The sequence below is a fragment of the Armigeres subalbatus genome, chromosome 3 (assembly GCF_024139115.2).
Source record: "Armigeres subalbatus isolate Guangzhou_Male chromosome 3, GZ_Asu_2, whole genome shotgun sequence".
Lineage (NCBI taxonomy): Eukaryota > Metazoa > Arthropoda > Insecta > Diptera > Culicidae > Armigeres > Armigeres subalbatus.
Genome location: NC_085141.1, coordinates 203020950 through 203036111, shown reverse-complemented (window position 1 = coordinate 203036111; position 15162 = coordinate 203020950). Strand labels below are relative to the sequence as shown.

Genomic DNA, 15162 nt, shown 5'->3' with positions numbered 1-15162 from the left:
GTTGCAAAATTCGATTCTCCCAGCACTCGTGGTATTTATCTAACTCGACAAGCCTCGTTGGATACCTACGTACAACTCGTGCAGAAAAATCACCTTTTTGCCACTAGTTGCACAAACTACTATTATTAATCAAAATTTTAATGGTCAAAGCAGCCAAGCTTTTTTTCCCATGTTAGTCTATATTTCAGATTGATATTGATTAGGTGAATGCCATTTGTTCTGGCGAAATAAACATTAAAGGTTTATCCTTTAGTTCATCATGTGAATTATTACATAACATTTGTATTAAATCCAGATTCAATATGAATAAAATAAAACCTACTTGTGAAACAATTTTAATAAGGTGGATTCGTAACTGGAGACGGTCATAACGAGAGGGATTCGTACGTAGTAAATCCCAAAATCTGCGTAAAAAACGCATGAGTTCCGTTTTTAAGTGTTTCCCGACATTTTAATAACGGGTAAAAAAAAGTCTGGAAAAATCCGCGTAAATTTCGAAATTCGTTTCAAATTAGTCGCATAATTGGGTGAAAACCGTGTAAAATACGACCCCAGTGATTTGTACATTTCTTTTTCTTCAATGGCTCTACATTGCAACTGGAACTCTATTAGTATCTCCTCAGTTATTAAGGACAAGCATCTCGGAATCCAAAACAAAATTCATTCGCATTTTCGAGTGCACACCACTCAATATGAAAGCATCGCACAACTGTCATTTTCATTATTCCACGCATGCTGTGACACAGCATGCAGGATTCTGTGATGCTTGTTCTTAACTGAAAGCTTTTCTATGCCCGCCATTGCATGAGTATGTATCTTGTATGGCAAGTACAATGGATACACTATGATACACAATGGATATCTTAGACAGGACCGAGAATTGAACTCGCCATCTCAGAATTGGCAATCCTACGCCTTTGCTCGCAAGGCTACTGGAGACCTCATATAGTAAGTTCCTTTTTGGTTTTAAAATTTCCTGTAGTAAGTTGTTATTTAAAAATCACATATAACTTAAGTTGATAAATGATTCAATACACATAGCTAACCATGTAAAAATAAGTGAAGTTCAAAAACTTTTTCCTTTACATACCTAAAATGATGATTGACATAAATGTGTTTTTTATATGCTTACCAAACCATTGTTAGTAGAATCGCCTTTGTACAAATCCAAGATCAGCTTTTCTTCAGTGCTGGGAAGGATTATCGGCCTGATCCGGTTATTTGATGCTACGCTGCATTCAGATATAAAATAACATTTAGGTCGTTTTATTGGATGGTAATTTGATTTACCATATTATGAGAAACAATTACCGAAAATAATGCATTCTATCATTGATCGAATGTGAAACTAGTGCGTCATCTTCATCGTCATCGTCGTCAACGGGTGCATCGGTAACCACTTTCGATGTGCCATCTGAGTCCAATAGCGGCAATACAGTGGTTATTGCATTATCGAGTTGATTAAAGCTCGGATAGAAATGTTCCACGTTATCACTAAAATAATTATCTCTTTTGTCACGTATAACCTAGCAATACAAAATTAACTTGATAATATGACTAAATGTTTCACAAACTGTTTGTACCTTTGTTATTTTTGATCCAGCGTTTGGCTCTGCATAAATAACGCATATATTCAATATGAATAGTGCCAGAGTTCCAATCCCAATCGTAGTCATTACGCTGAAAAAAAAAGTTTTACTTATATTTATTTGTTAAATCCTGTCCACGTTAAATTTCGAACACCGTCTTCCAATACGAGTTTTATGTGCTCCATGTTTTAGCTCTCGTTCAAATTGATGAAACGGCGACTAATCATTGAATATTATCTAAGTGTACGAAATTTAACGAGGACAGGCTTCACCAGTATGATATATTATTCCCAGGGATTGTATATATAACTGTTTTATCTATATATCATTTACATATCTTCTTCTTCTAGCTATATATTTTTATATACTTTATTTGAGTGATTTTTTATGTGTAAAAAGATCATCACTGAGGTTCTATCTATATATAAAAACCAATGTATGTACGTATGTTAAGGTGGTTCAAAAACATTTTTTCTGATGGGCCGCCCTCTCATTTCGTTCTATTTAACATCCTAATGCTATTATAGACAAAATTTCAGTCAAATCAGTCAAAGTTTGGGCGGTACTAGACTAATTTGAAGTTTATATGAAAAATGTTTCGAGAAACATCTAAAACCATTTATTATTTCTTTATTTCTTTATTTCTATTTTATTTGAAGCTAGATGGCACCATTTACGATGAAGAACTTTGGAACCCATTCTGTTTTTGCAGAATTGAATACAGAACGTTATTCTGAAAGCCGCGAAAAAAATAGAGTTTAAACGGAAAAGTTTACTGAAATGTTGTATGGTTGAATATATTACTTTTCTAGTCCAGAGGTAGAGATGTTTTCTATCCTGCGTAGACAATTATAGAGAAAGTGTGACGGCCTTTGAAAAGGGAAAAAGTGGTGAGGGAGGTGTCCTGTTAAAAGAATGAACAGTTCATTATAACTTATTTTTTTGTTCCGATCAAAATAAACAATTAGTTTAAGGGTAATAAATTTTTCTTCCTCTTCAATGGCTCTACATTCCAACTGGAGTTTGGCCTACATTTCAACTTCCTATTAGCATATCCTCAGTAATTATTTGAAAGCTTTTCGATGCCAGCCATTTCATTAATATGTATCTTGTGCGGCAAGTACAAAGGATACACTATGCCCAAGGTGTCGAGAATGTTTCCATCCCGAAAACATCCTAGCCCGGACGAAGAAACGAACTCGCCATCTCCGGATTGGCAATCCTACGCCTTTGTACGCAAGGCTACTGGAGAACTGGGTAGTAATAAATCAAATTATTATTTTTTAGAGTCTAAGTTTATACAGGGGTTAGACAAAAAGGTTGAGATAGGAAATGTTTTGTCCAAGTTCAAATTAGCATAGCTTTACGTAGAATCAGAGCTATGAGTTATAATCGAATATTTTTGGTGAAGCCCATCGGCCTTCTTTGTCACCCTCATTTCGTACAGAAGTATTCATATCTTGTTTCAGCTGAACATTGACAATTTCCCAAAAAAAATATATCAGTCAGTGAGTATTTATTTAAATTTCGTAAACTAATAAATTACTGTAAAACTAAACACATAAATGATGATTTCAATAATTACAATAATTACTTAATATCTTAGAGATAGAACACAGTTAGTGCGCTTCCATAATAAATTGTCTTCGCCAATTAAAGTTACTTCTGGTGTACCACAAGGCGGATCACACTTTAGGTCCATTATTGTTCATTCTTTACATGATATAAATAACTGAAATTGTACATGGAAATTTGTGATGATGCTGACTTGAGCCGTATTTCAACAAGAAGAAATTGACGATTTTATAACTGGTGCTCAAAAAACCTTCTTGATATAAACGTGTAGTGGCAAGATCTCTTTTCGGTGAACAGAAAGCACCCGCTGGTAGGGTTCTCTACTTCTGATTGAGTGCCAAATGAGATTGATATACCCTGTACTGAGAGGACTATTAGTATAATAAATATGAGTTAGTTCAAGCTAGAGACTATGTCGACAAGACGTGTTCTTTATTATATCTATTTATTGAGAAAATCCCATTTGTATCTTTCACCTTACATAACAGTGGGCGACGAGGTAGAATTTTTTCTCTAATTCCTGTGCAATACTTCCTACGACTGTCGGCAAGAAAAGTGCTTTATGGCGTAGGAATTTTTCGGCGTAAGTTGAGATTTGTTTAAAAAAGTGAAACTGCGTGCAAATAGTTTAGTGCATAAAAAAATTGCCTTGCGATGTGTGCTTGTATAGTGAACTCTCTTCTTGAATTTTTTTTTTGATAGTGTTGCGCTTGATAAAAAAAAGCGCTTTTTTTGGAAATAAACCTTGTACAATCCATTTAAGCTCTACGGAAAAGTTATATACTTTTCTCTTTTTTTATTAGTCTAAATATTTCTAATTGTTAATTGGAAACAACCGGCTTTTGTTCCATTTCATTATTTTCATTTTACAGCATTGTAAAAAATTTCTAAGACCATTTTCTTTTCTTCCGCAGGTTAACAATAAAAAAAGGCGTCATTATATCCACCACTCCTTGTTCCGATTCAACTGTGGCATTTCGGAGCGCCGCGACGAGAGCAATCATTATTGTTTTACGCTTTGTGAGTTTGAGCTATAGAGAGAAAAATACATCATCGCTTATGTTGCATTTCTGAGTTACTTCCAGGCTCAGCTGGCATTTTCAGACGTTTGATAGAGTGCAATCGGTGATACGTCCCGCTGAAGTTGCATACCTTTGTTGTGGTTGTTGCTGCTGGTAGTTTTAGCTTTGAGCCAGTTGGGTTCGTGATACTTGGCTTGAATCGTGCGTTGGGACAAAAGAGTATCAAGCTTGCAATTGGTGTGTGGAAAGCTGTTGTCGTGCCGCTGCCGTGTCGAGTGCATATCACACGATTTTGGACGGATATTTGGGCTTTGAGTGCCGGCCTGGTTGATTCGCTTTTGCTTTGCGGTCATTGCTGCCGGTGTTTTGTGGCGCACCTTAGCGTTGTTCATTGCCGGGAGAAGCAGGTATGTGATTTTGTTGTTTTATTAATCCTTTGGCTTCCTAACTGCTAAAGAAAAATTTTTGACTGACGGAAGACGTTTTGGGTGGTAATTGACTCGTGTTTTATTGCTATTGTGTTTCTTTTTGCTTGACCGATAGGATGGCCATTAACCACAACGACTGAGCCGTATGTGCCCGAGCACTATCCTGCTTTTCGCAGTATTTAGAGAAGCTTGAGTTTTTATTTGAGCATAATAATTATTCCGCTGATAAATATAAGATATCCTTTTTTGGCTATCTGTGGCACCATTGAGGTTTTCAATCAAGTAAAACTTTTATTTCCTGGTCAGAACGTTAAGGATTTGACCTACAAACAAATTCACCGATGAGTTGAAAAAGGTATGACAAGAAAGATTCGGATGTGATACATACACTTATAAATCTTGGACCCGCAGACAGGGCCAGTACGAAAAATTGGAGGATTTTGTGCTCGCAGTGAAACAGTTAGCTGAACTGTGCGATTTTGGGAATTTTAAGGATCGTGCTATCCGTGATGCGCTTGTAATCGGGGCATATGATAGGCAGGTACAGCGTAGGTTATTCGACGAAGAAGACTTGACGGCTTCTAAGGCAGAAAAGTTGATTGTAACTCAAGAGTTATCATCCGATAGAACTCGTTTTGTGAGCCGTGGCGAGGAAAATAGGGCTAGTGTTGTAGCCAGGCTGGGTAGGCGTAGTCCGCCTAGGCAAACGTTTCGTGGTAGGAGCAGGAGTTTAGATCGAGATAGGACCTACTATATGAGAGAGAGAAGCGGGGGTAAGAGAGACGACAAGATCGATCCTGATAGGGTTTTTACGTGTTCTTATTGTCATAAGACTGGGCATACAAAAAAGTTTTGCTTTAGATTGAAAAGAAGAAGTCCACGGAAAAGCCCTAGGAAAAGCAAACCATTTGTAAAGTTTATTGGTTCCCCTAAACCCTCATCTCATTCTTCGGGTCTTTTTAAGCGGTTAAAACAGGATTTGGCTTCTGACTCCGAAGACGAAGAATCACCTTGTATGATGATTTCCGCCAGAAGTAAGATGAATGAGCCATGCCATGTGGAAGTAATGGTTGAGAAAAGACGTTTGACAATGGAAGTCGATTGTGGATCCGCCGAGAGCGTAATTTCCGAGACTTTTTTTTTGAGAAATTTTAATAAATGCTTCATTGAAGATTGTCGTAAGAAATTATATGTGATTGATGGTAATAGGCTTAGCATTTTGGGAAAAGTGAGAGTTTCGGTTGAGCATAACGGAAATACGGAGCAACTTTATTTGATCGTGCTTCGAGGAGACAAGGATTTCGTGCCGTTGATGGGTCGTTGCTGGCTGGATATTTTCTACAATGGATGGCGGAACACCTTTTCTAGACCGATGACAACTGACGGGCATATAAATGCCATGATGGATGACGACGCGAAGGAAGAAGCGGTTGTAGAAATTAAGAGTAAGTTTCAACGCTTTTGATAAGAACTTGTTGAATCCGATTGAAGGTTTTGAAGGCGATTTACTTCTTAAAGATGATGCACCTGTGTTTAAGAAGGCCTACGAAGTTCCTCTGAGATTAAGGGATAAAGTGGTAGAACATCTAGATTCTCTAGAGAGGGATGGTATCCTTACTCCAATTGATGCCAGTGAATGGGCGTCTCCGGTAGTGGTAGTAATCAAGAAAGATCAGAGTATTAGACTCGTCATAGACTGTAAAGTCTCAATCAATAAAAGGATTATTTCTAACAAATACCCTCTACCTTTACCACAGGACATGTTTGCTGCTCTCTGGTTCCAAAATCTTTTGTTCCTTGGACCTTGCTGGGGCTTACTCTCAGCTTTTTACTTTCAAAGCGATCAAAAAAGTTCATGGTCATCAATACTATCAAAGGCCTCTACGTTTATAACAGGCTCCTCAGGGCGCTTCCTCCAGTGCCGCCATTTTTCAAAAGGTAATGGACCAGGTACTAAAAAAGGGCTGGATAACGTATTCTGTTACTTGGACGACGTTCTAATTGCCGGGAAGGACTTGGATGACTGCAAGAGGAAGTTGTTTTTGGTCCTGGAAAGATTGGCTAGGGTCAATATAAAGATTAACTTTAATAAATGTAAATTTTTTGTGGAGAGGTTGCCATATTTGGGTCATGTTTTGACTGAAGCTGGTCTCCTCCCATGTCCGGACAAAGTTGAGACCATTCGCAAAGCTAGAGCTCCATGAAATGTCACAGAGCTCAAAGCTTTTTTAGGTTTGGTGACGTATTATTCAAAAATTTATCCCAAATTTGTCCTCCCGGATTAGAGTTCTTTATGGGCTTTTGAAAAGAATGTTCGTTTTGATTGGAATGTTGAATGTGATCTGGTTTCAACCAGTGCAAACAGTTTTATTAAAACCCAATGTATTAGAATATTTTGATCCAGAAAAAACCTGTTATTATTGTATCTGATGCGTGTAATTATGGCCTTGGTGGTGTAATCGCCCATGTGGTGAATGGGAAGAAAGACCTATTTCTTTTACGTCATTTTCGCTTAATGATGCCCAGAAAAGTACCCTATTCTACACCTGGAAGCATTAGCGGTCGTTAGTACGGTTAAAAAATTCCACAAATACCTATACGGTAAAAATTTACGATTTACACGGACCATAAGCCGCTAATGAAAAGCTATTTTGGAAAGGAAGGAAGGAACTCTATTTCTGTTACCAGGCTGCAACGCTATGTTATCGACCTTTCAATTTACGACTACGACATCATCTACAGACCATCGTCGAGAATGGGGAACGCAGACTTTTGTTCGCGATTTCCTGTAACACAGAAAATTCCAGCAGAGCTAGATAGAGGATTCGTCAAGAGTCTCAACTTTACTGGAGATTTTCCTTTAGATTACAAAAAGGTGGCTGCTGCAACTGAATAGGATGAATTTCTGCTTAAAATCATGGAGTATTTGCGTAGAGGTTGACCGGATCGTTTGCACAAGAGGTTTTTGGATGTGTATTCGCATTATCAAGATTTAGAGGAGGTCGAAGGCTGTATTCTTTTTCAGGATAGAGTCGTAATTCCGGATTCTATGAAAACCGAAGTGTTGAAGCTGTTACGCAGGAATCATTCTGGAATGCACAAAATAAAGCAGTTGGCCAGGCGCACCGTGTACTTGTTTGGGATGAACGGAGATATTGAACATTTCGTCAGATCGTGTCGGGTGTGCCAAGAGACCACCTATGTTTCCAAACGCCCACCATACTCTTCTTGGATTCCCACGAAAAAACCCTTCAGTAGGTTTCACGCCGATTTTCTACTTCGAGAAAAAGGTTTTTTGGTAGTAATGGACAGCTATACAAAGTGGGTAGAACTTGAACACATGAAGTACGGCACAGATAGTAAAAAAAAGTCATCAAGGTTTTCCTGAGTATTTTTCGAGGTATGGTTTACCTGATGTGCTTGTCACTGACGGAGGTCCACCGTTCAATTCTGGAGCATTTTATTAACTTTTTCCAGAAACAAAGGGTGATTGTAATGAAGAGTCCTGCATATCATCCGGAAAGCAACGGTCAAGCCGAAAGAGCAGTTCGCCTGGTGAAAGGAGTGTTAAAAAAATTCCTACTTGATCCCGCTATCAGAACTTTGGACACGGACGAGCAAATAGCGTATTTTCTCATGAATTACAGAAATATTTGCTTGGGTTCAGACAATACTTTTCCCTCGGAGCGGCTTCTTTCGTACAGACCTAAGACGACATTGGACTTGATTAACCCGAAACACAGTTTTAAATATAATTTGACAAAACCAGACATAGGTGACCAGCCTGCATGTTCCACTAATATAAAAAAAAAAATGACCGATTCACTAACCTGCGTAATGGAGATTTACTGTTTTATAAGAACCCAAACAAGACTGACATTAGACAATGGTTATCAGCTAAATTTATAACGCACCTTTCTCCTAACGTTTTACAGATTTCGTTAGGCGGTCGAGTGATTTCGGCGCATAAGCGCCAACTTAAGATTGCTGAAGACTCTCGCCGCCGCGTTTTCGTCGTTTTGTGTTGAGGGAGAGTCCGACACAGCCTTTGGATGAGCCAAAACCAGTATTGAACCACAGCCAAGCAACAGCAACCGCAAGAGACCTATTGAAGATGTATCTGAGGATTCTGATTCAGATTTTACGGCTTCGCTGCCGACTCCTTTTATTCGAGGAGAATGTACCGTGGGACATCCCTCAATCGGAAAACGTCGAACCGAGCTCTGAGCTTCAGGTGCGAGAAGGGTCCGTTCCACAAAGGAATGATCGAATAGCCCAGGAAGGATTGCAGCATAGACGTAGCCAGAGGAATCCAAAGAAAAGGAGAAGACACGATTTCGTATATTATTAAATTAAGACAGTATGAATTGTTTTAAATGAATTTTATTTGTTCGTGTATGAACTTTCGAATTATTGTAAACTGCTCTGAATATTTTAGTTTTGTATCCATAACAATTTCGTGAAATTTAGTAGTTTATTATATTTTGTTTTGATGATAGTTTGATCTAAACGGGGAAGAAGTTGTAGTGGCAAGATCCTTTCGGTGAAACAGAAAGACCCTGCTGGTAGGGTTCTCACTTCTGATTGAGTGCCAAATGAGATTGATATACCTGTACTGAGGGACTAGTATAATAAATATGAGTTAGTTCGCTAGAGACTACAAGCCAGACAAGACGTGTTCTTTATTATATCTATTTATTGGAAATCCCATTTGTATCTTTCACCTTACATAACAACGTGAAAAAATGTAGCATAATTTCATTTACTAGAAAGCAGATATTACAAAACATTACCTGTAAGCTAGGCCAGGAACGAATTATACGATGCACAAAAAGTGAGAGACTTAGGGTTATTATTAGACTCCAAGTTGACCTTTGTAGCACATTATAACGTCATTATTCATACAGCACATAACATGCTTGGATTCATTAAACGTTTCAGTTATCATTTCAATGACCCTTACACGATAAAAACACTCTATGTGTTCTACGTCAGCTCAATATTAGAATACTGTAGCATTGTCTGGTCACCCTATCAAGAAGTCCACTCAAATCGAATCGAATGAGTACAAAACAGTTTTGCTTTTTGCTCTTAGAAAGTTAGGTTGGTCAACCCTACCGCTTCCGTCATATGAATCTCGGTGCCTACTAATTAATATCGAAACACTTAAGAAAAGAAGAGAAGTTGGTTGTGTAACATTCGTTAATGGTTTAATCTCACATCAGATAAAAGCAGAAACCCTTCTGTCAGGCTTGAACTTTTATGCACCTACGCGTACCTTGAGAAATCGTGACTTATTTCAACTAAATCTGCAACGCACATCCTATGCTAAAATGGACCGCTCAACTCTAGGATGAACATATATAATAAATATTGTGAGGTCATCGACATATCAATGTCTAACACGCTAGTGAGGAAAACAATGAATAGTATAGCATAATAGTTGTCTAGTGATTAAAACAGATAGTGTTTAAGTGAAACAATGTGTTTGTAGTCTACAATGCTTGACGAAATAAATAAACTAAACTCACATAGATCTGACCCCGACGTTAAACTAAGGGGCAATTTTAGTGTCAAAAGTCAACATAATCAAGGCCAATTATGTTTTCTTTTAACGCAGTGACCATTCTCAATACCAATCAAATGAATGAATATGTAAAGAAAAAAACTGAGTAAGTCATTCTATGTTTTGAATAGTCATGCGACGTTTGTCAATATTCGGTCCGAAGTTGCTTCGTGAAGGTGATTATTTTATGCTCTGCGTAGAATGATCCGATTTTGATAAAAACGGGACCATCGGACGCATAAACTCTTCTAGTATACTGCCCTCATGCAAAACCTCAGATTGGACATTGGCCACCGGGTTTTCCAAGGGTACCGTCGTTCGGGGTGACAATGGGCCTAGGGGGTAAGATTGGGCCAAAAACGAAAAATGTTTCAACTTCTAATATCTCAGAAACTGTTACGAATTTTGATGAAAACTTCAAACGGTTCGAAATTATATTAAAATTCACGTCTAGGAAATCACAAAACAAATTCAAAAAATTGTGCTCGTACCATAATGCTTGGAATTTGAATGTAAAACTATTGATCGAATGAACCCGTATTAAAATAGTGTCAGTAATGCCCCACAAATCTATTACATAACTAAATTTTAGATCGATGGATACCTGGTGATCATGTTACGATAATCTGTTTGTTGTTTTATCGAATTTTATGAATATTTATTTAACGGTCTTGTTTTTTCGTAGCAACAAGCAATGCTTGCTAAAAAGGGGTGAGATTGGGCCAAGCTTTTGGTTGATTTGCCATACATAGTTGGTAAAAGCCGTAATGTAGGCAATTATTTTAATGAACGATTGAATCGTTACATCGTCACCGCTGAACTTTATTGTATGTGGCCCAATGTCACCCCCTGTGAGGGGTGAGAATGGGCCAATTTTAAACAACATATAACTTTGAAGAATTTCTCTCAATTATTATTTTTTTCCCACATAGTGGTAAATTTATTGTTCAAGCTTGTACCTAACTAATTACAACTTGATTCCAATATTAACTACTAGAGCTTTGTAACATTTACTTCGAGCGTACCACATTTTGGCCCAAAGACACCACCGTAGACGGTATGTTAAAAATGCATTTTTTCTTCTGCTTGTATCTACTGCATTTTATATGACGTTTACTGCCATCAGGTTTTATGCTTTCCCCAGAAACTAGCACTAATATGCTAGCAAATGCTGGCTGTAGATCCAAAATCCGTTAAGTATACGCAGAGATATGGCCATTTTCGTGAAAAGGGTAAGGGATTTGCCATACAGCCTGAACAAATGTCACTTTCGCAGAATACCCGGAACCTGTTACAAATTGGCCAGAGAGTCTTACAGTCCTCAAAATGTATCTTTAATAAAGATCCTATATTCATCATCTTGGGAAAACATGAATTTTAACACCCATATATGCATGGTTCCAGATGGTGCCAAAACCGGCCCCTACTGGAAAGCCCTTTGAACCTGCCATAAGGGTGGCAGTGGACACTATCATTCTGGAAATGTTTCTGTAATCATCGTCTTGCAAAGCCATGCAGTTAGATACTCATATTTGAATTATCCCGATCTGTTATCATTTCATCATGTTCCCGGAACCGTTTTTACGGCAATGCTCTTATCTCTGCGTAGTTTTGATGGATTTTCGATCTATAGCCACCATTGATCGGCATATTAGTTCTAAATCTAATTCTTGGAGAAAGCATAAAACATGATGAAAGGAAATGTCACATAAAATGACAAGCAGTTGAAAAAAGGCATCTCGGAAAACCCGGAACATCTCCGGTGGTTAAGGACCAATCTCAGGTTTTGCAGGAGGATAGTATACTAGAAGAGTGTCCGCTTCTGATGGTCCCGGTTTTATCAAAAACGGATTATGCTACGCAAAGTTATGCTGATTTGAATTTCGACATAATTTTACCAATCTCAACCTTTTTGTCTAACCCCTGTATGAAAAAAAATCCAAACCACCGATCAAGCTATTTAACCACGTAAACGTAACTGGTTCTATATTATCTACCGGAAATTTTTTATCAATTTTGTGATGCATCTAACGACTACCAGACACAAGACGAGCTCGGTGGTCTAGTGGCTACCGCTTCTGTCTTATAAGCAGGAGGTCGTGGCTCGTCCCTTCCCTACTTTGTATTTCTATCTTAGTTCTTTCTGTGTTTCACGTTCTACCAAAACGATTCCTACTGTTATAACCTTTCACACAATCCCAAAATCTCACGTGGCACCTATGAGAGGTCGTAGAGTTCTCTGCATCTTTCTTAAGTAGGTGTCCAACTAATCATCCTTCCCCTTCCTCAGCATTCGCAAGGACAAGAGATAGTGATTAGTCCCAAATCAATATCTGTGGTAACGGATGAAAGTGATACTACTCTCATACAATAGTCTTGGCTTGTACCACCTACGAATTTGTGCGAATTGCTCAATGCTAATGCTATCTAACGACTACCAGACACAAATAAATTTTACAATTATTTGGAATCTTACAATGATAAATATTTTTTATGGTACAACTCATTTCAATTAGGGTAAATGCTCCCATATTAATAACAGCCCGTATATTAATCACAATCGTCAATAAACCCAATTGAAAATCGATTTAAATACAATATCTCACATCGAACGTACACAATAACGAATGGACAACATTCTTCAATGTTTATAATATTATTTAAAATTCAGTTTAAGCTATATTTCAGTTCACAAGACTCAAATTATTAGAAACAAAACTATAAAACGCATCTTCCTACCTCTGATCTGATGGTTTGATGCACTGCTCGATTGCTACTAGCAGATACACCTGTTTTCACAACGTTGTTTTCCACTCAATTTTAAGCTAAAACACAAGTTTACATATGAAATTCACTTCACAAGACATAAAGCACATCACATTTTCACTATTATTTTAATTATATTTGAAAAAAGAACGCGATTTCCTATAGTTTAATATAGGTTTATTTTGAACTATGTCTCAATCATCCTTGTCCGTATATCAAACTGTTTACATCTTGCTTGTATCCTCAAGGGTTGCCGACTAAGATTTTTATTTCAAAAAGGCTTGAATGAACTTTTAATGTGAAACTCAACTGACATATTTGCAAAATAAGGTATATCGAAAAGATAAATTATGACAAACATAAAATTGAACTGATAAGATGGAAAATTGCAACAAAAACTGAAATATTGTAATTATATTTCTAATAACATTTCAGTTGTTCCTACATAAATAAAAAACATTGGCAATCATATCGTTACTTATACACATGAGTAATAGTGTGCGTAGTTTATGTTGGAAGTAGTATTATTGAAATAGGTACAGGCATAGGATTAACTATTTTAGAATGTTATTGAAATGGGTGCATGGTGGTGATGATGTTTTTCAGTTAAATACTTCATAAATGTGATGTTCATTTCATTTTTGAAGTCACCAAATTGTTCTCAATTAAAAATTATGTGAATTGAGCATAATTATTCTCACGGTACTTGATAATTGGGTGAGAAATCATTGTACTTTATGTGCACTGTGCCTTATTGTTATTGATATAGGAACGAATACCCTATATAGCCTAGTATCATTGAGTTATTAAAATGGAATTTTCTCACCTTTCACTTTATCGCTATGTTCACACAATCAGCACTTGGTATAGTTACACAATTGTTGTAAAAAACAACATTTGATTGCACTAATCAAGTTAAAAGAAGAAATCTCATAGACATTTATGATAGTTTTCAAATAAGTTAACATTGGAGAAGTTTTTCCATATTTTTTATGTACGTACATATTGCTGAATACACCAAGCACTAAAATGAATTAAAAGAAACCTAAAAAACAAATTATTTTCCTTTGAATTTTTAAAATATTGCAATTCTAAGAGTAAATGTACTTTCCCTAAAAGTGAGAATTAACTCATTTGTTTTGTATCCATTCATCATTGAAAAAACCTGAAAAATTTAAAAATTCTGAGTAATTATATACTTTTGAATCCTACTTTCAGTAATATTTGTTTTGGGCAAGGATGTTATCGATCATTTAGTAATTTGCGTTCGATCATTTAGTAGTTTGTGAATAACTCATTCCAAAAGCTAAATTTCAAAATGTGTTGTATGGTGGACTTCTAATGCGAAGGTTTTTCTACAACTCTGCCTAATGGTTCGTTGTTTGAATACCACTAGTAACGGAGTTATAGCTAAAGTTTCAGTAACTTAGACTAAATGATTACAAATTTACAATCATTTAGTTTAAGCTACTGCAACTAGCGCTATAACTCCGTTATTAGTTGAATTTTAGCAACAAACCATTAGGCAGAGTTGTAGAAAAATCTTCGCACTAGGAATCCACCATACAACACATTTAGAAATTTAGCTTTTGGAATGAGTTATTGGCAAACTACTAAATGATCGAACGCGAATTACTAAATGATCGATAACATCCTTGGTTTTGGGGAACATCATAATTTATGTTGAAAGATACTTGTGAGGCATAAACCGTAATCACAATTTATAATTTGATACGTAATTTTTGGTTCAGTTCTTGAAATTTATTCGAGTTTGCAAGTTTTACTCCATGTATCAATAAGGCTGTAGGCTTACGAGAATTTATGATTCAATTAATAGTTTTTTTGCTGTAAATATGTAATTCGATACACATTGAGCCTAATTAACTATCTTTGAGATAATTCGTTTAGCTTAAATATTTGAAAGGGTTTGTGGCGAAAGAATCATCATTATCGAATTTATCGGTGATTGCTCGCACTGTATACCTACCCCTGTGTTCAGGTTTTCAGATCACATTTTCTGACGGATATTTTCATCAAAATAAGAAAGTACTTTTCATGTATCATATTTGAACATTTGTGTTTGAAGCGAACAAAATGAAACGCAATGTAATGCATGTGGCTTCTTCACTCTTAAATCCTTGCAAAGCAACTTGCAAGAGCAGCATTTGCAATAATACAAAGCAGAACCGCAGAACAGGACAACATAAACTCGGAAG

At 36.8% G+C, this 15162-nt stretch overlaps 2 protein-coding genes across 3 annotated transcripts in view; one reads left to right on the top strand and one right to left on the bottom strand.

Moving 5' to 3' along the window:
- LOC134226766 (tachykinins) overlaps positions 1-15162 on the bottom strand; it is a 92831-nt gene that overhangs the window by 38480 nt on the left and 39189 nt on the right. For both annotated transcript variants that reach the window (XR_009983552.1, XM_062707738.1), the window contains exons 2-4: positions 1584-1680; positions 1312-1526; positions 1133-1232 (exon numbers count right to left, since the gene is read on the bottom strand). Coding sequence is in view for 1 of the 2 variants with exons in the window: in XM_062707738.1 (XP_062563722.1) it covers positions 1133-1232; positions 1312-1526; positions 1584-1680 (412 nt within the window). In the remaining variant the exon portion in view is untranslated. The remainder of the gene's footprint in view (positions 1-1132; positions 1233-1311; positions 1527-1583; positions 1681-15162) is intronic.
- Positions 5152-8609, top strand: LOC134224693 (uncharacterized). Its single transcript, XM_062704214.1, has 2 exons — positions 5152-6059; positions 8550-8609. The coding sequence occupies exons 1-2, from the start codon at positions 5369-5371 to the stop codon at positions 8582-8584; spliced, it is 726 nt and encodes a 241-aa protein (XP_062560198.1). The 5' UTR covers positions 5152-5368; the 3' UTR covers positions 8585-8609.

Excerpts from the sequence above, each read along its gene's own strand:
- LOC134224693 (XM_062704214.1), top strand. The coding sequence starts at position 5,369 with ATGAGAGAGAGAAGCGGGGGTAAGAGAGACGACAAGATCGATCCTGAT. Across the intron at positions 6,060-8,549 it reads AGCGGTTGTAGAAATTAAGA|ATTTCGTTAGGCGGTCGAGT; the intron begins GTAAGTTTCAAC and ends AACGTTTTACAG.